A 27,396-nucleotide genomic window follows, 5' to 3' on the forward strand; every position below is an offset into this window, starting at 1 on the left:
AAAATCTATATAGAACAAATTCTATATATATACATATATATTTATATAATCTATATAGAACAAATTCTATATAGAACAAAGTCCTTGAGCAGGTGGAGGATGTTTCAGACTCACATTGTTTTCTCCCATTTCACTTCCCAATTTCTCTGTACTTCTTTTCATTACATGACTGCATTTCATTGTAGCTTGTTGGTTTGTTTCTTAATTCTTAGAATAAATCAACACCCTAGTAGCCTGCATGGTTGCTGTTTCTGAACATTTTTGATGCCAAAACCTATCCAAACTAATAAATTAAGCATGGCTTTTATTTATTTCAAGCACAAAGGCCAGCTGGCATGAAGTAGCTTATTTATATGCCTTCTTACCTTCCAGAGTCCCCATATGTAAATCAATCCTTTAGGGTAGTCCCTGCCTTTAATAATTCCCAGCACATGCATGCGGATTGTCCACAAGACCACTAGCTGCCCCAGGCCAAAACTGCACCAAGATCTGCTCTAAGAGCATAATGGCATATAAATATCATAGTCCAGTGTTCAAAATTCCTCCATCTGCTGCCTAATTACATAGCATGGAAGTGTTTTTTTCCATTTTACAAAAGAGGATATAGATAAAAATGCGGAAGAGATTACTTCTTCTTTCCTGTCCTCAAGGCATAATTTTAGGATAAAAATAAAGTAATAATCCTCCCTTTCCAAACCATCTTCTCAGCTTACCTGTCTAGCCCAAATTTTTGAGAATGTTAAAAAAGTCACCTTAAACCTCAAGCTGGAGCTGTTCTTCTCCTGCATACCATAACTGGGATTAAGGAATCAGCAGTTCTCCTCAATAGTCAGTATCTATTTTCTCAGATACCTCGGATTTTCACAAGCTCATTATTCAAAGAATGTTACAGGCTTTCTACTGCTGTAATAGCTTTGAACCATTAAGGTGTTGAAAAATGATGTTAATCAAGTAAAAAAAAGGAAGCAGGTTGGTCACTGTCTTACAGACAGGAAAAACAAGGGAAGATGAAGTCAACTAATTAATTAAGTTGATAAAATAAATTAATGAAGCTAATTAATTTTCCTTTATCTTACAGGCAGATTTGAAACATGAAATCAGTTTCTTAATTTCTAGGCATGAGATTTAACAAGTTTGGTTTTTAATCTTTGTAATCTGGGTTTAAAAGGCATAAGCAGATGTTTATAGTGACCCACTCACTGATACCAGCATGCACATCACAATTGTGTTCATAGGGTTCATAAAGACTTGATTTTGAGAGAAACGACAACCAAGAACCAGAGAAAATGGAGGTCAAGCCTACAAAGTAGTATTTTAAATGAAATTCTTCATGCTTGTTCACATCAAGTATTTCACATCTTTGGTATTTTGTATGAATTCAAAGCTATACACATTCTTCTTGCAGTCTTCATTTATATACATAAGTAGTTAAAGTGATGTCACTGCAAACCAGAAAGAAAATCATATAAAGAAAATGAAAACCTGAAATAAGTTCATCATAGATTCTGGTAATTCTGTTTACTTTCATATCTGACTTTTCCAGACCATTTATGCAATGTAAAATTGTACTTTGCTGAAATACTTTGGAAGAGATTTTGGCCTCTAATATATCTTTTAAAGAACCACAGAGAATAAATCGGATACCATCAGTGAGAAATAAATGTAAAAACTATACCCATAGACTCATGTATATTTCCAGAGCATGCTATCCTGTTGTGATTTTGAGGGAAAAAAAAGTCAAATCCTTTTGCTAGTTTTAAAAATATAGGTCACATACTACGCAAACTGTTGCAAAAAGCAGAAAAAAATCATTTAGACAAGCTACTTTACAAAAATGCAACCTAAAAGACTTCTTAAAGAAACTGAAATGTCTAGCAGAAGTTATCAAAATCATCTGATATTTCCAAGTACGTGGTGCCATGAATTTAGAGCACATTCACTTTTTTATTGGAAAGGCATTGTGAACATATCCTTAAAAGGAAATTAAGATCTTTGCCTATATTTTTAAGGTGAAGCATTAATCTCTGATTTATTTCAAGAATGTCTCCTGAACTCCTGTCCTCATTGTTGTACCTTAAAATGAACACACACATAAAAAACATCTAAAGCAAAACCTGAGTTACTCCATGTGAGTTGATGTGTCCTTTTCAGTGAGTGCTTCTAGGAGGGAAGTTTTAGGCCAAATTGTTTCTCCCAGTAGCTGTGTGAATTTGACCTGTTCAGGGATTTTCTGATCTCTCTATGGAAGTCTTGCCCTCTACTGAATAAAGTAACTTCTTAGTATTTTTTTTTTCCTGTTATACAAAGGAACCAATTGTGAACAAGTGATCTATCTAGATTTCTTCCAGCTCTTCAGTCACCTAAAGAATAAGTGCCTAAACCCTAGTTGCTAGACCAAACTGTGTCTTCAATTGTACTGCACAATGCCTTGCTCCACAGAGACATTCTGCAAGAAGGGATGATGTTGAACTGGAAATGAACAAGAATTTAAAGAGATGTCATGATTTTCTATTAAATATTAAATATTTCTCTATTAAATTCATAGGTATGGATTAAAAATGTGTGATCTGGGTAGTGCATTATTGTTGTCTTTTAGATTTCAAGCTGTGTTTATTGCATGGTCAGTTTATCTATTACTTGTAAACAGGTGAAACAAAGTTCATCTTGCAGCTAGTCCTATGTAATGAGGAAATCATCGGGGAATACCTTTGGTTTTGACAGAGATCTCCTGAAACTACTATTGCACTTAGTAATTCCTAAGAATAAGGAAGAAATCATGCACATTCTTTACAGTGACAACTTGAAAAGACTTTGCCCCTTGCTGCGTTAGTTATAAACAAAAGAAATGCCAAGGATTATACAAACTGCAAAGCAAGTGACCAATGCAAATAATTTGAAGGGTCCATTGAGCGCCACGAAAATGATCAGAGGGTTGGAGCATGTCTCCTATGAAGATAGGCTGAGACAATTGAGCTTTTACAGCCTGGAGAAGAGAACAGTGTGGGATGACCTAATTGTGGCCTTCCAGCACCTGAGGGGAGCCAACAAGACAGCAGCATGTAGTGAGAGGACAAGGGGAAATGGTTTCCAACTGAAAGAGAATAGATTTGGATTGGATATGAGATAGAAATTCTTTACAGTGAAGGTGCTGCGGCACTGGCACAGGTTGCCCAGAGAAGTTGTGGGTGTCCCATCCCTGGAAGCATTCACGACCAAGCTGGAAGGGACTTTGAGCAATCTGGTTTAATGGAAGGTGTCTCTGCAAGTGGCAGGGGCCTTGAAACTAGATGATCTTTAAATTTTCTTCCCACCCAAGCCATTCTGTTATTCTTTGATTCTGTGATTTATTCCTGAGGATTCAAGACAACTCCCCTTGTACTTAAACATGGTCCCATGTTGTCATTCCCAAATCACCCTGATTTATAATATAGATTTTTTTTGGTAGTTAACTATTTCTGCCACTCATCTTAAGTCAAAAAGGATAAAATAATTATATTTTTGACTCACCAGCTATCCTATTTTTCATCTATTTGCTGTTTTGCAGGAGGTCTCAGCATGAAGTAAAAGAGAACATTACCTACTTTGTATTGAACTAGTGTCTCTGTTTTGTCAGATATTGCATTTATGAGTAAACATGTTTATAAAATGCATCCAGTGACTGATGAAGGCTATCTGTAGAGGAAGGACAGTGGAAAGAAATACGGTGTATACTGTTGTTTAACATTTGTTTTGCACAAAAGTATTTGCTGCCTGAAAACACCTTTGCAGTAAAATAAATAACTTCCACCGTATGGCCAAATAGTTGTATGCTGGCTGTGCATGCATGTTTCACTGATAAATTTAACACTGACTCTGGATTTCAGCAAGATTTTTGTTTTTTCATATCTTTTTCTCTTTCTCTGTCTTCTAAATTGGTATGCTCTGCTTGCCTCCTTAATATCTTGAATAAATATTGATTTTCTGCACTTAGTTGTGGAAAACAGAATTCAGTTTGAATCATTGGAAGTGTTTTCCAAAGGCTTAATAAAAAGTGATCGGAGAAAAGTTTTTGTCCTTAGTAACAGGTTTTTCAATTTTCTTCACTTTTTTTCCCCTTTTTTTCCATTTATGCTTCAATAAACATAATCATGCTGATTGATTCCTTAACCCATGGAGAGTAATGGGTCAGAGTCTGTTACAAATTGATAATAAGTTTGCTTCTGTTTTCTTCTTACTTAATCAGAAATAAATAGAATTCCAGGGCTTTTGGGAGTCACAGTACTGAGACCACAAGCTTATGACAGCTTATGAAACTGGTGATGACAACAAACATAACACTTTTCTTCTAAAATTATTTATAGGTAACCCACTATTAACCAGCAAAGTCAATGTTATAATAAATGTTTTGGATGTCAACGAGTTTCCTCCTGAAATTTCAGTTCCATATGAGACATCTGTATGTGAAAATGCCAAGCCAGGACAGGTATTTCAAATTTGTAATGCTTGCTCTTATGCTTTCTCTGTCATTATTATTTATAGCTGTAGAAATTTCTGGGTTCAAAAATTACATCATGGTCAGAATTCTTCTACAAAAAAAAAAGTCGGTTTTGGACTGGACATATTGGAATTGTGTTTGTTGACTTTTACGGTCTATTTACATTTTTTTGGTTTGTTTTATTTATTTTCTCCAATTACATGGGCCTGAGCCACCCTTGACTCTGCATTTAATAGGTATGAGAGGAGAAAGAATTTATTTCTTAAAGGGTTGTAACTGTGACAAAAGTAGTAGCAAATAAAGTGAAGCACAACCAAAAGCCATCACTAGCATTTTAACATAGACAGTAAATATTAAAAAACTTGGATATATGGTAAATCTCTCTGATTTTCATTATATATGTCAAAACAAGACTTTCTGAGTTCTCTGGTGGTTGAAGAATTTAGACTTCTTGCCTCCACTGCCCAGTGTATTAAGGGAATGACAGTAATCCAGCAAAATTTCACCTTCAACAGTTTCATTTGATGTTCACTTTGCACTTTTACAAAAACTGTTTCTCTTAGAAGAGTGAACTGACTTCAGAATTAATCTGGTTTCAGGTGATACAGACCATCACAGCAGCAGATAAAGATTTGTCACCAGCTGGGCAAAGGTTTTCCTTCAAACTGTCATCTGAGGCTTCCAACAAACCAAACTTCACAGTCCATGACTACAGAAGTAAGTTGGTTACCCATATCTCTCTTTCAGAGCAGCAGACCGTAGTTACAATGACAAATATGGTTACTTTCAATTACAGTTGTGTCTACAGACCTGATTTTCTTTGACATTTCTAATTGCTAAACTCTCTGGGACTTATATTAATGTAAATTCAGGTCTTACACTTTTTCTTATTTTTAGGGGCAGGAATTGTCAGAACACCAAAGGCTGAGATTTCCCTACAGGCCTTCAAAAACACTGCTACCTGTTTTATTTTCTTCCTTTTATCATTCAGTATCTCAGGAAGAATCCATATGCCAATGCAGGTATACCTTTAAACAAGGCACTGTTGCTGTCTTGTTTAAATACTATGACTTTGCTAACCATTTTCAAAGTACCCAGATATTGTGCTTTCTTGAGGATACGTAGTCCTGCAGAACAGTGAGTTCTAAATATGTACAGTGCTGCTGAAGTACAACATCCTTAATAACTTGGAGATTTATACAACAGGCATCTCTGATTTTCTTCCAGCTTTTGTTGTAACTAAATATATTTTCTTTTTTTTTCCCTATTAACTTGAACTCTTTTGTTAGATGGCAAACAAACCAAGATGAAAAAATACATCTTTTTTCTACAGTAAGCATCTTCAAGGATGTAGTCTTGTGAGCAGACACTGCTAAAACATAATAAACTGTAGTAAATTTTTATCACTAACTACTTTAATCAAATAAGAGAAAAAGAAGTATTTTAGCTATTAGATGATCTTTAAATAACTGTGATAAGCTTTTAATATAAAAGGATTTACATTATATTTCAAAGAAAGAACACCTAAAGTCATCCAACAAAGTTAAAAAAATATTAGACTCTGCGGGTTATAAGTATCACTATCTTAAAAAGTATATTATTCTTCATTTTTTTAATTGTTGTTTTAAATTTAAATTTGAGGTTACATTGATTTTGAGGTAAAGGTTTCTTTCTTGAGAATTAAGTGACCCATTTCCTTGAAGTGCAAGAAATGAATAATACACCAATGAAATAAAATTGCAAAATCTTTTTTTCAGCCTTTAAAAGAATGTATTTAAATAATATATATGGCCCACATAATTTTTGAAGACATGCACTATGGATATTGTAAACTAAAGTCAACAAATTAGCCAACAACTATTAATCCTGAAGAAACTTCAGGAAGAAATAAATTTGAAAAAACAAACTGTGCTTCTTTTCTCTTTATAGCTCTCCTGTGAAGCTGATACAATGAAAATGGTTTACTCCCAAACTTAACAGTGACTTTTATCTTTGTGTGTCATAGATATTTAAAAGAATTGAGCAGATGAGCAAAGAACTTCACTTAAGGACGCGTAAATAGAGAATATGGTGAAACCACTCATACTCTTGTAGACATGAATAATAGTATCTTATAAAACCAAAACTATGGAGAAACAAAGCATTTTATCAAAGGGCATTCAAACAGTTTTCTTGAGACAGACAGCTCAATGAATATGAAGGATGACTTTACAACAAACCCAAGTCCCTTACTTCTGGCCTTAGAAGACTAGGACACTGCTCTGCTCCGGAACATATTTCAAGGCCCATATGGGAAGAACCTTCACAATGATATGTCTTAGAACATAAATACTATATCTCTAAATACCTTTAAATTTTTTTAGTAAAGATTTCTTTAAAGTAAGAGCTTTAATTTCTTATTTTTTTCTTGTCTGTTTCCTAAAATATCCTTTAAATTCACTAAGGTGTTGGGTGTTGGTTTGTTTTTTTTGTTTTTTTTTTTTTTTAAGTAAGTACAAACTTCTGCTTTAAAGAAGTCTTCTCAGGTAATATTAACAGATTTAATGAATTAAAATAATCTTTAAGTCTGTACAGTAATTACAGCTTTTGTAAAGTGTGCTTAGCATATGAGTTTGGTGAGGAAATTGTTCAAATATTATTAGATAATTAAAATTTCTCTGTTTAAACCAGTAATGTTGACACTGAGATGACCTTGGATCTTGGTTATCTGTTCATGAAGCTTCACTACTGTATAAAAACAAGTGCAATATTCTGATAAAAAGTGGAAACTACCAAGACGAACTTTTAAAAGTATTTCTTAACAACTGGGGGAAAAAATGAAAAATAAAAAAAAAGTAAGCTATTTGATACAATGTAAAGAAAAAAAAAAACAAACCAAACAATAAAAACCTTTTTTCATTATCGACAATTTGCAGAGATATTAGGAAAAAACTGTCCAAACAAAAACCTTGTCTTGCAATATCTTCTGCCTTTTGTTTGCCACAAAGGTGGAGGAAAGTCTGTTCTGTGCAGAGTTTAGAGATGCAATAAAACAACCTTTTTGTCACTATGGAAACCTTTTAAAAACAAGTGCCATTTTCTTTTAAGTTAGCAATTATGTTAGCATCAAGCAGGTCCTTTGTAAAATCGATTTTTTCTATTTTTTGAGGACAGTGTTGTTCACTGTGGTACAATTAATGCTTTTACCAGTAAAGGTGACATTTAAAATTTTTAAATAAATCAAGAAGCCCTAATCCCCGTGCTATTCTATGCAACTGAAAATCACAAGTGGTCTGATACTTCAGCAGGTGTAACAATTTTGTGCTGCACCCAAGAGAAGCCAGGCCCCATACATCAGAATGTAACTTAGTGAGTCGTTAATGAGGACTGGAGTGAGACAGAAGCTCAAGGTTGCCTTTCAGCAGCACTCCACCGTGTTAATAGAAGTGATGCCCTGTCAGAGATGTAGTGCTTCCGAAGGGACTGCAGAGCTCACTCTTTCTGCTTTGCTGGCCTCATTCTGCTCTCTAGAGGGCAGCTCCCATGTGGAGTGCACTCCATTGCTCGCGTAAGAGACAGAATTTCCTCTTCTCACACATATCTTATAAATTAATCTATTAAAAACAGTCTGAAGAACCAGAAGATATCTCAGTTTCTCTAGGCTCTTCTGTGTAGAGTTCAAACACCTGCCTGTGTCCATATTCTCAAAACAACTTTGAACAATTGAAAGGGGTCATAAAAGAGCAACAAAAAATGTTCAAAATCATAGAGTTAAGAGGCTGATCTGATTGAGTCTTCTCAAAGAAGGATGGCAAGCCATTTAGTTGCATTGTAAACTATTAAAGTGATCTCCATTGTTTCAATCAGAAGAAAAACCAGAAGAATATAAATAATTCTAATAATAGAAATATGGAAAAAATAGAAATAAGATTAAACTGAATGTCTTCAAATTAGTTCTTAAAGCTTTTATACAGTGCAGGCGATTAATCATAGAAAGAAAAAACTGAAGATGGAAGCTATACAACTGTTCTATTTTTTCTTTTCAAAACTGAGTGTAACTGAACTTGACCTGTCCATGCTTGAGTTTGATAAAAAGGAGGTGTCTGAAGCATTTTTTTAGCTATACACCTTCTTAATGGTGTCTAATCATAACATACTTAAATTCATATATTTAGGGTTGCTTCTTATTGTCCTTAATCAGAACTCCATACCAGTATTTGAGTGTGAAATTCAGAGCCTTTAATCCTTGTACATGATAACAAACCTCTGAAGCATGAAAACCATCATGTGACATCTTGTCAAAATATAATTAAAAATATGGGTGAGATGGACAAATGGTAACTGCAGCAGGTTACTTTCATTTAATTCTGTCATCTCGTTAATTCCCTGATAAATTAGTTTTTGTTTTGCTTTTAATGTAATCCTTTTAATCCTTGCAGTATTTCTTCGCTACTTTGTTTCATTCAGGAAAAGCAGCAATAACTAACTGGGAAGAAATTACAAAGTCTAGAAGTCCATCTAATTGATAGAAGCTGTACTGATTTTCAAGTACTCAGTTTATTTCTCTAGTTACTTCTAATGGGGCAGGAAAGCTAAAATGATTTCATGTTGTCCAGGTATATTACTTTGTATTTTTAAGGAAATTAATTAGTTGATAGAGACATGATTCCAAATTCATATGCAATCAAAATCCTTTGGACCACAGGCTTGGAATGTAAGGAGATCAGGAGAAATAAACTGAAATGTCTTCAGAATCATACTTGTAATGTTTTGCTTGGGGTTTTTTTTTAGTTATTTTTAACTTCTTTGAAATTTCAATGTTAAAATGTTTACAAGAAAAGGAATATTGTTTAAGGTTCTGCAAAAAATAACCGTACCAGTCAGAATACAATACCTTCTGTAATGGCAAAGCAAGGCGATTACATAATGCATAACTTTCAACAAGTTTCAAATATGAAATACCAGGCTATTACTGAAGGTGATACAAGCTACAATATGAAATTAAGTACACAATAAAAATCTGCTAATGATTGTCATGTTTTACAGACAATACAGCTGGGATTGAAACCAGAAGAAATGGCTACAGCAGAAGGCAGCAAGAGCTGTACTTTCTTCCAATAGTAATAGAAGACAGCAGTTACCCTGTCCAGAGCAGCACAAACACTTTGACTATCCGTGTTTGCCGATGTGATTCTGACGGCACCATCCAGTCCTGCAACGTAGAAGCAATCTTCTTACCAGTCGGCCTCAGCACAGGAGCTTTGATTGCAATCTTGTTGTGTATTGTCATACTTCTAGGTTAGTTCTCATGAAGCCCTGCTATGTGATTTACTCTGATTATTCACTAGCTTCACCTAGTTTTTAACAAAAGCCATGGAAAATGTGTAGCAGTTTATTTCTAGAAGAATATCCCAAAAAACTGATCATAACCATGAATCTTCTTATCCATGCAATATCTCTTAATGCATTAAAATAATCAGTTTTCAGTAGAACCCAAATAATATTTTTTTCTCTGAAATTATTTTAAATATCTTTCTTGAAATATATATTTTTTTTAGATTATTATTAAGGTAGACAAGTCCTACTGACAGTAATAGCAGTAGAGCGAAAAGAGAATGAAGAAATGGAAGAGGAGAAAATAATTGTAACATAGACTGTTACCAGCCACATCCATATAAAGATTCACAGGAAGATTATTTTTATTTCAGGCAGGCATGGATTTCATAAGGTGGCAATGTTATTTGTTCTACCTTATTTTTAAATACTGCCTTATTTACAGTATATCCAAAGTGCATCTTACTTGCACAACGTAGGCTGCAGAAATCAGACTGAGTCTTACAGATGCTGGACGATGCCTCATTTTGATACTAGTGGCTTCCAAGGTCCCATGATAATTTAATGCACACCCAAAAAGAGCTCCTGACACAGAATATAACGTATGGATACCTCATTGTATTTGGATGATGCAGGTGCCACTTAAGTAAATTACTGAAGGCTCAGGGTTATATAAATAGCTTCTGATTAAGAGTGGGTAAAAGTCAGGATTTCTGCTCTGTGTCAAAAAGTTATGTTGTGAGAAAAATATTTTTTTCAATCAGAACAAGAATGGCAAATGGTCACACATCATACAGAGTAGCAGTTAAATTCACAAATACATTAATTCTGAAGAACTTAAAACTAAAAACCAACTAAACAAAATAACTTTTCAATTTTTTTGAAGCAAGAAGAATGCTGTCTCCTTTGCCACAATTGCAGTTAGAGCAGGATGGATACCCCAAAACTTCTCTGGGCAACATATTCCACTGCTTGACATCCTGGTGATAAAGAAGCCTTTTTTTTCTTACATTTTACTGGAATTTTGTGCATTTCAGTTTGTGCCCATTGCTTCTCATCCTTTGCCAGCACACTCCTCAGAAAAGCCTAGCTCTATCTTTGCTTCCATCCATCAGGAACTTATTCACATTGGTAAGATCCCCCTGTGACTTCTCCAGAAGGCATACCTGGCTCTCTGCCTCTCCTCTGCCTCTCCTTGTGTGGTAGATGTTCCCATGCCTCAATTATCTTTGTGGCTCTACATGGACTTCAGAGAGTCCATGTCCGTCTTGTAATGAGGACCCAGAACTGGGCCCAGAACTCCAAGTGTGCATAAACAGAGCAGAGGGCAATGACCATCTCATTAGACCTGCTAGCAGTGTTTCTCCTAATGCAGTCCCAAATGCTGTTGATCTTCTTTGACACAAGGGTACATTGATGGCCCATGGTGAACTTGTCCACCAGGATCAGAAGGCCTCATCCATCAAGTTACTTTCTGATCAGCTGGCCAACAGCATCTCCAATATGCAGTTACTCATCTCCATGTGTGGGACTTGGAATTTCTATTTGTTGAACATAATGGAGTTCCTTTCAGCCCACTCCCTCAGCTTGAAGAGATCCCTCTGAACAGTGGCACAACCACTCTTTTTTATTGCCTGAAAACTTGCAATCCACCTCACCATCTGCTTGTGTAGTCCACACTTTCTCAGGCTTTCTGAGAAGATTGCTATGAAAGATAATATCAAAAGCTTTGCTAAATAGGATAAAAGTATTGCAATTTCTCCCTTAATCAACCAGTCACCTCATCGTAGAAAGCTATCAACTGAGTTAAGCACAGCTTCACCTTCATAAATCTATGCCTGCTACTCTTATGCCCCTTCTTAGTTCCCAGAATTATTTTCTCCATCACTTTCCTAAAAATCAAGGTGAGACTGACTGGCTGCTAGCTCCTTAGCTCATTCTTCTTGCCCTACTTGAAGATAGGAGTGACACTCTAGTCCTCAGAAACCTCTCACAGTCCCCACGACCTTTCAAAAATTATCGCAAATAGCTTCACAGTGATAGCAGCCACCTTCCTCATCATTCATGTGTGTATCTCACTATATTCCATGTACTTGTGTGCCCAGTTTGTCCAAGTATTCCCTAACCTGATCCTCTTCCACCAAGGATAAGTCTTTCTTATTCCAGACTTTCCCTCTGATCTCAGAGACATGGAATTACTGAAGGACAACTTTACCAAAAAAGACAGAACCAAAGAAGCTGCTGGCTAGGTTGGCCTTTTCCACATCATTTGGCAACAGCTCACCTGCCCCATTCATTTACCTTTCTGCTCTTTTTTTTTTCTGTCTTACTTGTACAAGTCCTTCTTGCTGCCCTTCATGTCCCTCCTGAGAAAGCATCATGTGGGCTTTGTCTTTCCTAAGCACATTCCTGTGTGTTCAGACTGTCACTGTACATTTCTCCTGGCTCACCTGTCACTGTGTTCAACTCTTAAATGCTTTTTTTTAAATCACTGAATTTAGTCAAGGGCTTCTTATTCATCAATGAAGGCCTCCTGCTGCCTTTTCTTGATTTCCAGCTATTCAGGTTGGACCTCTGTTGAGTTTGGAGGACATGATACTTGAAAATCAACCAGCTGTCTTGGACCCCTTTTCTCTCCAGAATCTTTAACACATGATTTTTTGAAGCAGATCCCTAAAGAGTCCAAAGTGTATTGTATAAAAAGCTAAAGTAGAATTATTTTTTCTGTATTTCAAAAATTCCAAATTTGAAATTATTCAAATTATTTATTGCTCAAAATTCTTTTTTTTTTTTCTGTTATACTTGGTGAGTAGGGTTTTTGGTTTAGTTCTTTATTCTTGTCTTCAAAGTGTAAATTTAGGATTCTTTTCTCTATTTTGCTATGGAAAATATTTTTTAAAAAATCACAACTCTGTCTCTCTGAACTAAAAACCTGAAGTCCTGTTCAATTCTATTTGTTTGCAAAGCAGGCCAGCAGGAAAATTATTTGATACTTTCTCCAGCAGTACAGCAAGTACTTAGGAAAGTTAGACTCTTATGGCAATGATCAAATAATTTTTCATTGGCTAGAGCACTGCTAAGCACTGCTCTTTTCTAAGGACAAAAGTCCCTTTGATTGCTTGTGGCTTTAAAAGAAAGATATAATGATGTGTCACCAGAGTACTAAATTATTTCTGTGCATGTCTTAACTTCAGTTGTCTCTCGTTACAGTCATTGTGGTACTGTATGTAGCACTACGGAGGCAGAAGAAAAAGGACACCCTGATGACCTCTAAAGAAGACATCAGAGATAATGTTATCCACTATGATGATGAAGGAGGTGGAGAAGAGGACACCCAGGCTTTTGACATAGGTGCCCTGAGGAATCCCAAAGTGATTGAAGATAACAAAATACGCAGGGACATAAAACCAGACACCTTGCGTTTTACGCGCCACAGACCACCAGCAGAAGATAACACAGACATAAGAGATTTCATTAATCAAAGGCTGCAGGAAAATGATGTAGATCCATCTGCACCCCCTTATGACTCCTTGGCAACTTATGCTTATGAAGGCAATGGATCTGTTGCAGAGTCTCTCAGCTCTATAGACTCTCTCACTACAGAGGCAGATCAGGATTATGACTATCTGAGTGACTGGGGACCTCGCTTTAAGATCTTGGCAGATATGTTTGGAGAAGAAAGTTATAACCCTGACAAAGTCACTTAAGTACAACTACAACAGTGAAACAAAAAGAAAAGCAAACCAACCACAAATTTAAAAGATAAACCTAAGCTTTATATAAGACACAATTACTTTGATTATAAAAGACAGCAATTGTTTCCAGCAAGTTACTACATTTATCATACCGTCAGTTTTGGTTTGATTTGTGAAAGAATGATAAATCCTGTAACATACACAGGTTTCTGTTGTTGTTATTTTGTTACTCTGGAATTACACTGAGACAAGCTCAGGCCTACAAGGTGCAGTTTACTGACCTGACTTAGAAAGAAGGTAACTTTCTGGCATCACGGTGGAAGAGTGGTAGCTTTTTCGTAATTCCACTAAAGTGCCTATTGAAACTTTTATCATTTAAGTGGTAAACTGTCTGCTGTGATGGTGTTACAAAACTGAATCGTAAATCAGACACGAACTTTAAGACAAGAAGCAATAGCAACATGCTGACTTCTTTTAGAAAAAAATGGAGATCACTTCATGGAGTATCTAATGACTAGAACTGTGGGGGAGGAGGGGGGTGTGTACATTGTGTTTGGGGGTTATGTTTGTTGTCTTTTTTTTAAAGAAAACAGTATGTTGAGACATCATATTTCCTCTTCCAAAGCTTCACTGAAAATTTAAATTTAAAATGCTATTGCTCACTCTGAAGATGTAAAGCCCAAATTAAAAAGGAAAAGATCTTAGCATACATCAATGAATATTTAAAATGTTCATAGAAATACTACATTTTTCCAAAATAATAAAAAGATTGAAGCAGCTATTCCTTGATGTGAAGGAAATTTCCCTTGTCTCTCCCTCTTCTTTTGAAATGAGACTATTATTAGAATGTAAAACTGGAGAGGGTTTTAAAGACTATTATTGTCTTTTTAGTACCAAGACACCTTTTCCATTGCACGTATCACTAAAGAAGTCCATCACTAAAGCACTCCATACCACTTTTCTTTGCAGTTAGATTCTTACTCTGCAGGCACCATAAGCATATATATTATAAAAATAGTTATTTTTCCATTGATCATCTGATACAGTTCAGCATATCACTGTATTTCACTGCCACACCCACAGGAAACATTTTAGAAGACCTTTTGAGGTTGGACACTTTCTTAATTTTGTTCTTGACAAAACCGAAACAGAAGCAGAATAAATATATAAACCAGCACTTTTGTCCACGCTTTATGTACATACCCATGTATAAATGTAGCTGTGCAGATGACAGAAGTTCAGATATGCACAAGGCATTATGTCTTGGAAGATGTCTTGCAAAACTATTTTATGTGACTTCTTCTGATGATCTAAGGCATAGACATTTTGTAAGACAGTGGTTTATGGCTCCCAAAGTGCATATATCTTTACATTCTCCTTCCAAAGTCTCTGCAGTGCTATACAATCTGTTAGAGCTCTACTCATGATTAATGGCACTGCCAAGGTTAGCCTGGGTCTTTCTTGAACCAGAAGTCTTTTATTCATCTCAGGTCTATAGCTTACTTTTTGTATAGCTAAAGAATTAATAACTATCAGATTTACTTAGCTCACAAGTCTGATAACATGCACAAGTTTCCCTTTACGCTCTGGAGGAAATGTAAAGATATTTCAACTTTTTATACATTAATCTCTCAATGACACTTTGAAAGATGCATATAATCAATGAGTTTTGGATCATTCAATACAATTGGACAGGTCTGCATCGAAAGCACAATTGGCATAGCTTCTACCAGCAGCGTGCTGAGGAAGAGACACAACATACAGCAACAAGGAAATTTTGTGGTTTTTATTCTTTTCAGGAAAGGTATCCTACATTCCCTAAAGAATGGCTAAACCAATAAAAGTTCTCTCCTCACAAGACAGGGAAGCAGTTGAAGCGATGGAACCCATTTGACAGCACAGAAATTTTCATGTGAAATTTTCATGTAAAATTTTTCATGTTTTAAGTTTTCACACATCTTGACAGTATATCAAATGCAACTTGATACTGCACAGTGGGCCTAAAACAGAGCATTGGATATAAAAAAGGAGAAATATTTATAATTTATACTAGTCACAACTTAGACTTGATTCATACAAGACTCACACCTAATTAGCAAAGCTTCCTCATGAAGCATGTGCACAGCAGTGCTTCCTACCCTGTTGCCACAAATGAAACAAATATCTGACTCTGCTCATTTTCAGATGTGCAGTCCTGTAGCCAAACTCTGCTCCTAGTGACTGTGTTAGTCCTTTATATGCCTTTCACTGGTAAAATCAGCGTAGGTGAGGGCAGGGTTTGACTTTTTGCCACCATGAGGCATGCTCACTCCTGAGGAAATTCTCTGTATTTGTAGAGCATACTGGCTGAATTTTAGTTGTCTTGAATAGGTAGGCATTTGTTCTAAGCTGGACGGTCTGTATGTGAGCCTGACTTACAAAATGGGTAGACAGAAAATGTGATCTTTAACATGCTGCTACAGACAATCTGTATGCAACAGTGAGTGGCTGTATGTTAAATTAATACCAAATCGAATATCAAGTGTATATTTTTGACATTTAAGATATTTTTAGCTGAGATGTTGCCATCACATAATTAATACATGTCCAGGAAGATTTTAGGAAAAAAAAAACAAAAAACCAACAACAAAAAACCCCAAACATATTATGTTATTGCTGACAAAATTGCCCTAAAAATATATAATTGAAATATTTGAAGACCATTTTTGAAGAGTGATCAAACAATTTTAACATAGTAGGGGAATTTTTTGTAAACAGTTTTGTAGAACTAAAGAAAGGAATTGCTTTTCATTTATTCATAACCTGGGATTCAGGGAATTTGTGTTTAATTCCCTGCTCTTTCACTCTCCTTCAAAAAGATGCTTGTCAGCATCTTATTTTTAACATCTTATTTTTTAAAAGATAATTAGAGAAATATGAAATTCACAAGAATTAAAATATGTCAAGGCATCAGAGATGATATGAAGTCAGTAGGATTAGGGAGCCTCAGTGCACATGTAAATTTTATCAGTTAAATATTTCTGGTTTTACACACTATATTTTAAAAACATTCTCTACAAATCCTTGCACAGTCAAGATGTTAAAGTGGATGTCACTCTTTCTGCCAAAACCTCAAATGCTGTCAGTGTCAAGAACCTAAGAAAATGTATAAAAAGCATAGAATTGAGAGAATGTTCTTGTTTTAATTTCCAAGAACGGGATACTAGTCCATAATTTAACATCACCTCAAATGTCACCACAGTGCACCAGCTGCAAATCACAATATTCTGCAAAACACTTTCTGCATATGAACTAATCGAAATACTTCACTGGCACAAACAATTCCACCTTTTAAATTAAATATTTATGACATATACTATTGGTGTTGAAATAAAAAGATAAGTGTAAAGCATCGTCTAAGAGTGGAAACATCTAAGGAAAATTAACTATTAAACTTACATTGTAGACATACATAATTGAAGACAAATGTAAAGAAGAACATCTGTAAGGAATTTCAGGGAAGAAGGAAAAAATCTTCCCTGCCCTCTCAAGAAAACTGAAAATGTCAATACTTAGGGAAGTTCATACAATTTCTCCCTGAGAGTCAGAATGTAAAAAATTGCTAATATTTGTATTTAAGACCTCTACCATACAAATCGGAAATTACTACTATTCTCATAACACATTACTACTATTCTCATAATCACAGTGAGTCAAAGGGCAAGGATTTGGAAAGCAATGACACTAGATTATGTCTCCTGCATAAAGATATGGTTGAATATTTTATATTTATATGATTTTTACTTATATATTTGCTAAATTTCGCTGTTCAAAATACAATCACAGTTACTCAGGATTTACTCTAGGTTTTAGAAGCAGAATTCATTTTGAAGCAAAGACCAACAAATTACTTAATAGTTTATTAATAATATTGTTCCAGAGATTACCTTCAAAGTATTCTTGCCTTAACTATACAGATAGTAAGATATAAGATTTTAAGATAATACAGATAATAAGATATCCACATGCAAATAGCTTATCCTTTTAAACAGCTAAAAATTTGGTTCTGCAGATGACATATTCATACTAGGTTTATCTCCATTATTGATGTGAGAGTTATTAAGACTGTTGCTATGGAATAACAGATCTCTACTGGACGAATACAGGTAGAAAAGGTAATAATTCATTGGGTTAAAGGTATTTAATATTACATTATTGACTGTATTTTACTTGATGAGACTTTGAGGTTGTACTGCTTTTACAGTTATATTATTGCTTTTATTATTATGATTGTTACTAGCATAGACATTCAAATCTTGTGTGTATAAAAACATATTCGAGCTTTGAAAAACTTCATGAAAGCAAATAATGAAATGACCCCCAATAATAACCCTACTGAGATGACATCTAAGTGTGAATGAAAATCAAATTTTCTATTACACTCATTCACACCCTTTTTGCAATGCAAAATCTATAATAACCTGGATCCTTTTCTGTTCTTATTAAAATGAAGAATCAGATAAGTTTTCAGAACACCAGCAACCATTTCTATTTTGAGCAAACTAAGCTAAGTTCCTCGGGTTTTTTTTGATGGGCCTTTGGAGTGTTTTTTAACCTATTTTATTTTAAAAGCTTTTTTATTCAATTCTAGTTTTCAACTAAAATCTTCAGGTGATGTTGGGTTTTTTTAAAATCTTACTTTCATGCCTATTTTTCCAATCAAATTGCTTCCCAGGACTCAGGGAAGTCTTATCAATGTATATAAATACCTGATGGCTGGAAGTAAATAAGGTGAAGCAAGATGTTTCTCAGTGGTGCCCAGTGGCAGGACAAGAGTTAATGGACTTAAATTGAAATGCATGAAATTCCATTAAAATGCAAGAAAAAGGTGCTTTACTGTCAGGCTGTTGAACAGTTGATCATGTTGCCCAGAGAAGTTGTCATGTGTCCAGCCTTGGAGATCTCCAAAACCTAGCTGGATTTTTTTCCTGAGAAACCTGCTGTAATTAACCCTACTGTAAGCAGGGAGTCTGAATTAGATAATCTCCAGAGGCATCTTCCAGCCTCATCCATTCTGTAACTTGTGATAAAATCAGACTCCTTAGCACTAGTAAGCTCAATAACACTAGGGACCTAACTTCATAATCTGAGTAGAATCACAGAATCACACAATGGTTTGTGTTGGAAAGGGACCTTAAAGACCATCTAGTTCAAATCCCCCTGACACGGGCAGGGAGACCTCCCACTAGATGAGGTTTCTCAAAGCTCCATCTATAGTAACTATAAATTGTTTCAGAGACACAGCTGAGATAGGAGTGAAGGAAAAGAGTAGCAATCTATACAGTTACTAGCAATGAGGATAGGGTGGAAAGGCATAAATTATTTACTGTAATTTCCAGTACAAGAAGTAAGGGGCATCACATGAAACCAGTAGATGTAAGGGTGAAACTAAAAAAACCCAGATGTTGTTCTTTGAGTGATGACTAGCTGAGAGAGTCATGGACACTCAGAATTTACACAGGCTGAAAAAGAGGCTGGACAAACCCTAAAAACTGATAGTTTGCGGGTCTCTTAATACATAGGAATCACATCTGGCTGAATGTGTTCTTGAATGGTGCTTGATCAGCATCTGGGAAGTCACATAACCTGGTTGGTTTCTGGATGTTTTGGTGGGATCTCAACCTCTTCCAGCGCCGATTTAAAGTTTACTACTCAAGTTTGACTGACTTATTTTCTTATTATGATTTTATTGTAAATTTACCTGATCTTCATATCAACATTCCCTCAGTTCTAATTTTCCAGATAACATAGATAAAACCAGCTTTTCTTACTTATTATATATCACATGCTTATATGCATACATATTTTATTATTTCCCCCAGATTTTAACATTTTAATTTCTGTATTTCCTTCAATTCTGCACATTTTATATAGATCTTATACTCTTCTGTCTTTAACAGGGACACTAACATTGATTGCTGTTAGGGCAGATGACAAAGTTTGGCTTAGTCTTTTTTTTTTAAAAAAAAAAAAAATCTTACTACATAAGATAACTTCTCCAATACATGTCCTCTTTTGCATGTGTTTCACTTTGTTAGATGTCTTGGTTACTTCCCTGTATTCCAAGAACACCTGAAGAAGAGAGGGGAGAATGAGGTGACTGAAAAGGGGCCAATATTAGTCCACTACTCTGGAATGCAGACTACTGCTCTCTTGCTATGTGTTGTAACGTTAGAGGTGATTCATTGTTTTCAAATGTTGAACATTCTGCATTTATAATCAAATGCATGTTTTTCTACTGTATGGCTCTGTCCAAAAGGACAATTCAAGAAGCATACACAAAAAAGTGTATGGTGAGGAAATGAAATCATATTAAGAGGGATCACAAATAAATATGCCTTAAAAGTTTGTCTTATTTGGTCACATGACTGCAGTAAATAGTTATCTTTTTAATTTTATATTTTTAGTTTTGTCCTTGGAGTTCATTTCCTCAGAGCAGTAAGTGAAGTCGGAGGACACAATTAATATTATTCAAATGCTCCCATCTCCCATTGCCTTCAGCCCCTGCTGCTTTAGGTTGTTTGGGTTTCTTTGAAGTTGGATCTTTATCCTCCTGTGTATTCATTATGTTCCCAGTTGCGGCTCTTGCTGCATAAATGACTACAGCTGAAGTTTCCACTAGAAATGTCTGACAAAAAGTAAAGGACACAGGAGAACAGGTGCAGAACTGTACTTTGGGTTTGCCTAAGATGTTTCAGAATGAACACACATCAACTTAATATTCTGCCAACTTGCATAGGCAAAAATCAGACAATGAATACAAAAAAGAAAAAATTAACTGCAATATCAAAACCTGTAGCATATTTTCTCCTGTCCTACTGCAGTATTTAAAACACCTCCTCTCTGTGAAGGGAAGGAGATATAAAAGAGTAGGAGATTAAGGACTCTGGAGTTGCTATGTCCTCTTTTTTTTTACACCTACTTGTATTTAACATCTTTCCATATATATAAATAACAAACTAACATTTCTTAGCTCAATTTTGTTTCTTAGTCTTAAATTAAGAAAAATATATTCTATGAAATGAGGGGGGATTTGTCATTGACAATTGAAATACAAATATTTCAAAAGCAGTAAAGCAAGATACTAATCTTCAGCTCATAAAAGAGAAATTTGAGAACAGAAATTAGTTTATCTTTACCAGGTTTGATGAATTTAACTCACCAATGAATATTGATTGCTTCTAGTAACACTATCACACAATTGGTAAGTCCAGCATTTTTCTTTCTAAGACTAATTTTTATAATTGCAATTCTGTTTATTTAAATTAAAATTTTATATCATGTGCATTAGATTTTGTGCTTGATCCAAATGATATGATTGAAAATGCTTAATATCATATGTAGTCAGGAAAGCATAGTAAGCAACTAACAGAAAAAATGGTCTAATGAAGCAATTTGCTGACCAGAGATGTTCAAAGACAGATACTGATCTGTCTGAATTGCTGCCTATTTGGAAGATAGTGCTTTGTTATCCAAGCTGACAGCAGTGCTTGAGTTCTCTCTTGATGTTCATGGACAGGAGAACACTCTCCCAGGGCTCAGATTTAATGGAATGGTGTCTTGGCAACTCCTCTTGGTAACTGCTCTAGAAAACTGTTGCCATGAGCAGAGTAGATCCCATTTCAAATATTGAGCAGCAGAGGAAACTTAAGTATGTGAGAAAATCTAAGCGAGACCATTCTTCCCATTGAAATGATCTACAAAGGACTGTAAGGCAGAATATTTTCCTTATAAATGGCCTCCACTCTTGTTCTGTAATTCAGAGACCATACACGCATTTTCACTTAAGCATTGCAGCATTAACATGGATCAGAAAAAACATTGAGATCCAAAATTGTTCTCTCCCTTTTGTTCAAAGTCTCTGAGATGACCAGGCTCCATCATGCATCTTATTTTCCCTGTATACAGAAATCTGACTTTTATTCTGCATGTGACAGAGCTCCTGTGGACAATTAGCTCAGTAGCTTAGCACCATATAGCCAGTCACTCACTCCCCACCCCAATGGGCTGGGGGACAGGATAGGCAGAGGAAAGTCAGATAACTCATGGAACAAGTTAAAGGCAGTTTAAAAAGTGAAGGAAAGAGAAAAGGGTTGGAAAAAACATATACCAAAGCCAGGTGATGAACTCATTTCCTCCTCCTACATGGCCACCAATGCTCAGCCAGCCTAAAAACAAAGACTGCCTCCAAGAAAAACCTTCCCCTCCAGCTTTATTGCTGAACATTATATCCTATGGTATACAATATCCTGTTGGGAAGGATGAGAATTTAACAGAAAAGTTTTACAGATATGAATACTTAGCAGAAGGTTCTCTAGAACTGAAAGCAAGCTTTGATATATAAAAAGATGTTTTTAGGGCCAGTTGTTGCTTAAACAACTGAGAGAACAAAGGTTTAGTCAAGTTGGGAGGTTTAAAACAAAAGTCTCATCAGTTAGAAGGAGGTTTTACAGTTAAAGTCCAACAGGTTAAGTGGTCTTCAAAAAAAGCATGTTTTCTACCAAGTAAAAAAGCATAGGCAGACAGAAAGATGTTTTTTACCAAAGAATTTTCCAATGCAAAACTAGTTTCAAAATTTAACATGTAATTACTAACTCAAATGATTAATTAGTCACTAACTAATAATAGTATGGTAATTCTAGCAGTTTTGATAGTATATATGTAAACGTAAAGGTATTGTGTCAAATGCTGATTGGTTGTTATATTATTTGTGCATATTATTATATGCACAGAAAAAGAAAAAGATATAATGCATTGTAATGAGAACTAAAGGGTCTTCAGGACACATGGCTTGCCTATAGCCATCAGCTATAGGAATACTCATGACCTCCTGCTGTAATCTCATCTATAGAATAACCAGCATTATAAAGAGCCGTCTGAAGTCCCCTGGCTTTTGCAATATCCCTTTAGCCAGCTGGGGAAATATGGTCTGTCTGTATCTCCTCCCAAAGTCTTGTGCATCCCCAGACTCCTCAGTGAAGTGGCAGAGTGGAAGAAGTAAAACCTTGACTGCTCAGCAGTAGCCAGAAGATTTGTGTTTATCAGTGCTGCTTTGCTCACAAATGCAAAGGGTTACTATGAGGAAAGCTAACTCCATCCTAAACACAGCACAGCCTCCAAAGGGTTGATGAAGAACAACTGACCCAAAGCTTCTCACAGATACCTACCTACTATACAAGACTTTATTTACACACAATTGAAAACATGCTCTGAAGAGTATATTTCCTCTGAAGATTGTGCCGGGTTCTCAGAGGAGAAGCTGTCCATAGGCTCCCTTTACTAACCAGGGTAGGTTTTCTGTGGGGAATCTTTAGGTAAGGTAAAAAGCCAGTGACAGTGCTAATATATCTACATTCTACTGAAATGCTGGAGGAAATCCTCCCTTTTCTAAATTGTCAGTTGGAATCCTATTTGCCACAGCCTTGTGTCACACAGGCTGCAAAAGGCACTTGCAGAAATCAATCAAAACACAAGAAAAATACTAAACTTGCCAATGACAAGAAACTCCCCTCTCTCCCATGCAGTAGCTCAGCAGTTAAAGCATGCAGACAAAAAACTGAATACATTTTTTTTACTGTTTAAAATTGAAGAGGAGAATATTAAAGCACTCCAAATGTTGCAGCAAGTATCTTGCTTCTCACAGCAGCGTATTCAAGGCATTATTTTGCCCCTCACACTATCTGCTGAAACTATATAAAAATTGTGTGCAAAAGAGTAGATAATTTATCAGGCCAAACCTGTAAAACATAGCCCACAACTTCCATAAGAAAGGTTAGCCTCACAAGCAGGGCACTCTGCCCTCTGGATTCTTCTCCCACAGCTAATACTTTCTTTTTAATGGCTCAAATCCCTGGCAAACCCTTCTTCCCTGTGGGAAGAAATAATGACATTTCATTTTTTGTATTTCTTCCAGGAATTTTTCTTCCTTCATCATGAAGACTGACATGTCTATTTTATAAGAAGATTGGACTCTATTAATCAAGAATAAGTACAGGCTGGTCTTTGGATATTTTTTAGGACTGAGACTGAAAATGCTCCAGTTGATAAGGACAGTAAAACAGGCTTGGAAAAATAGATAAAGGATGTAACTTAAGCAAACAAGATGCCAGCACAGCTCTTTAAGGCTGACAAAGCAGGAGTCATGCAAAACAGTATTGATCTTACTCAAGAGCTGGGGTCAATGAATGGCCACGTCAAATACTATGACCAGACACAGGACACCACAAAAGAAGGTCCCAAAAGGCCACACAAGGACTTCTGACAAAGGGTGTGACTATGTAAAATAAGCTAATACATATACATCAAGTAAGAGGAGATGACTAATGAATATATAATCAGTGTGCATGATAAAAACTCCATTCACCTGATGCTGGGTCATTCCATTAGTGGAAGGATCCCCAGAGCGACAAATGCGGTGCAATAAAGAATGCTCAGTTTCTAATATGCAAAAAAACTGTGTTAGAAAGTTGCTATCTGGTTGATTTTGTTTCACAGAAAGATCTAGCCAGGTACATTCTGATTCCCCCTCAGTGTTTCTCTCATGCATTAGCTGCTCAGACTCACCTAGACACAAATAATTTTGAAGCATCAAGTTGAATTTTCCCCGGCCTAGAGTTGCTTTCTGGAACTATCCATTAAAAGAAAGTAAAGTTTCTCTAAGTGTGCAACAGCTCTTCTTTTTGTCTGTGCTGCACTTGCTGAATCTGCAATATTTAACACAACAAAAGAACTTTGTTCTATTTGTGAAGTGAGAAAAAACTTGTAAAAGAGACAACTGTACATAATAATTATTAAAAATATGCAGAGGATATTTTATACATTAAAAATATGCAGAGGATAAAGGCAGGATATAAACTTTCCTGCCTTTCTCCTTCAATGCTCAGGTACAAAAAACTTGAGAAGTAAAATTTAGAACAAAAGGTATAACCGTGAAAAATCCATGTAAAAATAATAAGCAATTTTTAATGAGATATCAGAACACTGTTTTCACTGTTTTCACTGTATGTGATGGGACATATGGATCTTCTACATAACTACTTAAAGTCTCAAACATCTTTAAACAATAAAACATATTAATTATATATCTATAATATACTATTATATATAAATATATATATAATTTTTGCCACATGATGTGTTTTGAATGTTTCCCTTTGGATGTCTTGCATTTTTCACACGTTTTCACTGAAAACGTGTATATTTTATTATGCTATTTATTATGTTTTATCCATTAAATTTAATTTAAAATTTTTATAAAAGCAAAGTAGATTAATTTAGCAACTCTAGGCACTAGAAGGAAATATACTTTCAACAGGAAATGTGTTCAAAACTAATACATGGATCTTCCTCAACCATGGCTTTAAAGCATTTCAGAAAGTTTTAATATGATTCACAGAACAAACAGAAGAAAAGACACTGAAATAAAAGGGTTACAGCATAATATAAAAAAATAAATTTGACAGCAACTTTTTTAACCAGTCAACATCTTTTAAAATAATCCCATTAAAAATGGAAAAATGTGATGAAATGTTATTGAGTATTGTGTGTCCAGACAATAACACCCTTTTCTAACCCCAGATTTATTACATCAAAACTTCTTTTTTTTCACTTTGCAGTTCACTAGGTTGATATTTTTACTACATAAGAAATAATTTTATATATCTGGATGTGGTTGTGTCTAATTTTTATTAGTTTTTATTAATATTTATTAAATTTTATTTAAATATTTTGCTGATTTTTTTTATTTCCACACAGTCATCAAAAAGGCATTTTAAAGAATTTTATTTTATCAAATTAATTCTAAACTAATAAGTTTAAAACCAAATGTTCACCATTTTCAACAAGTATTGAAAATGGTTGAAGCAATTTCAAAAAAATTATTAATACATTTAAATAAACTGATTTCTAAGCATATGAAGTAACTTAAGAAAATCAGTTCATCATCAATCTGCCAATTCTGATAGGATGAATCATTCCAGCATAGACACTGATTGAGATTATTAAATCTGCTGCAAAATCAACAATTCTGTGTTGGAAACAACCTCTGAACATGAGGTTAAAAAGAATGAGAAGGAATTTGCAAAGACTTCAAAGCCTTTGCTGATTTAAAGACTCTGTTAGCACCACAGAGGACTCTGACTGAATATTTTCACAGAAGTCAGGCACAACATTTTTCATCCTGCAATGCCTGACTGGCTGAGTCAGCATGACCGACTGAAAAATGTCATACTGCTAAGAAATTATGGAAGTGGCTTGCAAACAGGTTGGAAAATAAACACAGGTGCAGTATTAATATTCACCTAGAGTTATTTTCATGTTCCAGACCTCAGGTTCAGTTTATTTCACTAACCTAATTAAAGTCTCCTCTCCAGAATTATTTCCACTTTTATGGCAAATTGGACAATGGATCATTTGGATACCAAAGTTCTTGTGATCTATGGGCAGTGACATGTCACCATTTCTATAGGAGGTGGCCACTTCTGTCCTGAATTACTATTATATTGATCTGTTCTGAAAAGTTAGTAGGATTATTTTTCTGCTGGTACTCTTGATCACTTAGAGGGGGATCACAAAATCATTCTCTTTCAGATATACTTTCCACACTCCAAAACATGTCATTTATTTCTTGCCTGTCCATGAACTCACATTTTTGGCAACAATTTGCTGAAACACTCACAATAGTACTGCAACCCTCCCAATCTTGATGTACAATCAATATGCTCCTTATCATCCTTTTGTGGTGTACTCTACCCATGCTACAGCTACTCACAAGCATCCAGATCTCCTTCTGCTATAATTGTACTAGTTACACTCTAGCCTTTGCCTCCCTCCTGTTTGTTGATGTGCTCTATCTTAGAGGAAGAATGTTTGCAGGTGTTTCATTGGTACTGAAGAACTGCAGAAGAGGACTCCCCTAGAGCAGAACACAAATACACATCTGAAAAACACTAGCTGTTGATAATCAAACAGCCTTTCTTCTTTGGGACAGGTCAGATAGACACCTATGCCTGAAATGCAGTGTGACATATGCAGTCCTTTCCCCAGAAAAATGGTGGGATGCAGTTATGGATGCTTTATGACACATAGTAAGCACAGAAGGAGTACTTTGCTTCAAGGACTTGATTTCCTCATTCAACAGAACAACTGAGGAGAACTCCCTAAAGTACCCCAGAATGTGCAAGGCAGCAGTAAGCAAAAACACAAAATGTTATCTGTCTGTAAGGGTGGATTCTGGTTCTGATCAGTGGGAGGTGGGACTTTATGGGTAGGGAAAGGGTACTTCAGAAGAGATGTCAGCACTACTTGCACTGTTTGAGCATCAGCGTCACAGTCATTTGGTAAAAAGTTTATATTAACATTTAGAAAAATAAAAAAGTAATGATGTTCAACTTCTCTATCAGGATAAAAATGGAACACTAAGAAGGTAACCACCTGATCTGTTTCTTTGTCTATGTGAAATAGGATCAGCACTAAGATTTCAGAAAATGGAACTATCCTGGTTGACAACTGCTGAGTGCCATATCAAACCACAGAGCTGGTAGGTTTTACTATCCTAATTTGCAATAAATGCTTTACATTTCAGAGAAACTTGTCTCAATTTTGACAGAATTTTTGACTCATTCCATTGTGTGTAGTTATGAAATACTCTGTTTAATACAAACTAAGAGGACCGCAGGCCATTCATGCTTATTAATCTGAATTTTATGGATTTCTTTTTTTTTCAAAGTTCATTCTTTGTTAAGTAGAACAATAGAAAGTAAAAATACAGAAATACGAAATGCATACTCCTGCCATTTAAGCTAAGATTGTACTGACAAGGCAATAGATAGTGGGGGGTTCTCTTGGCTCAGATTACCTAAAGTTTCCACTGTGAGA

General features: G+C 35.4%; 1 protein-coding gene across 1 annotated transcript in view; it reads left to right on the plus strand.

Moving 5' to 3' along the window:
• The window catches only part of CDH12 (cadherin 12), a 231,235-nt gene extending 211,366 nt beyond the window's left edge, over window positions 1–19,869 (plus strand). Inside the window, exons 9-12 of the mRNA XM_015619585.3 lie at window positions 4,341–4,462; window positions 5,074–5,191; window positions 9,500–9,751; window positions 12,998–19,869. Of these exons, the coding sequence (XP_015475071.1) occupies window positions 4,341–4,462; window positions 5,074–5,191; window positions 9,500–9,751; window positions 12,998–13,494 (989 nt within the window). The 3' untranslated portion in view covers window positions 13,495–19,869. The remainder of the gene's footprint in view (window positions 1–4,340; window positions 4,463–5,073; window positions 5,192–9,499; window positions 9,752–12,997) is intronic.
• The last annotated feature ends 7,527 nt before the right edge of the window (window positions 19,870–27,396 follow it).

Source organism: Parus major, chromosome 2, assembly GCF_001522545.3.
Source record: "Parus major isolate Abel chromosome 2, Parus_major1.1, whole genome shotgun sequence".
In the NCBI taxonomy this organism is placed as follows: Eukaryota; Metazoa; Chordata; class Aves; order Passeriformes; family Paridae; genus Parus; species Parus major.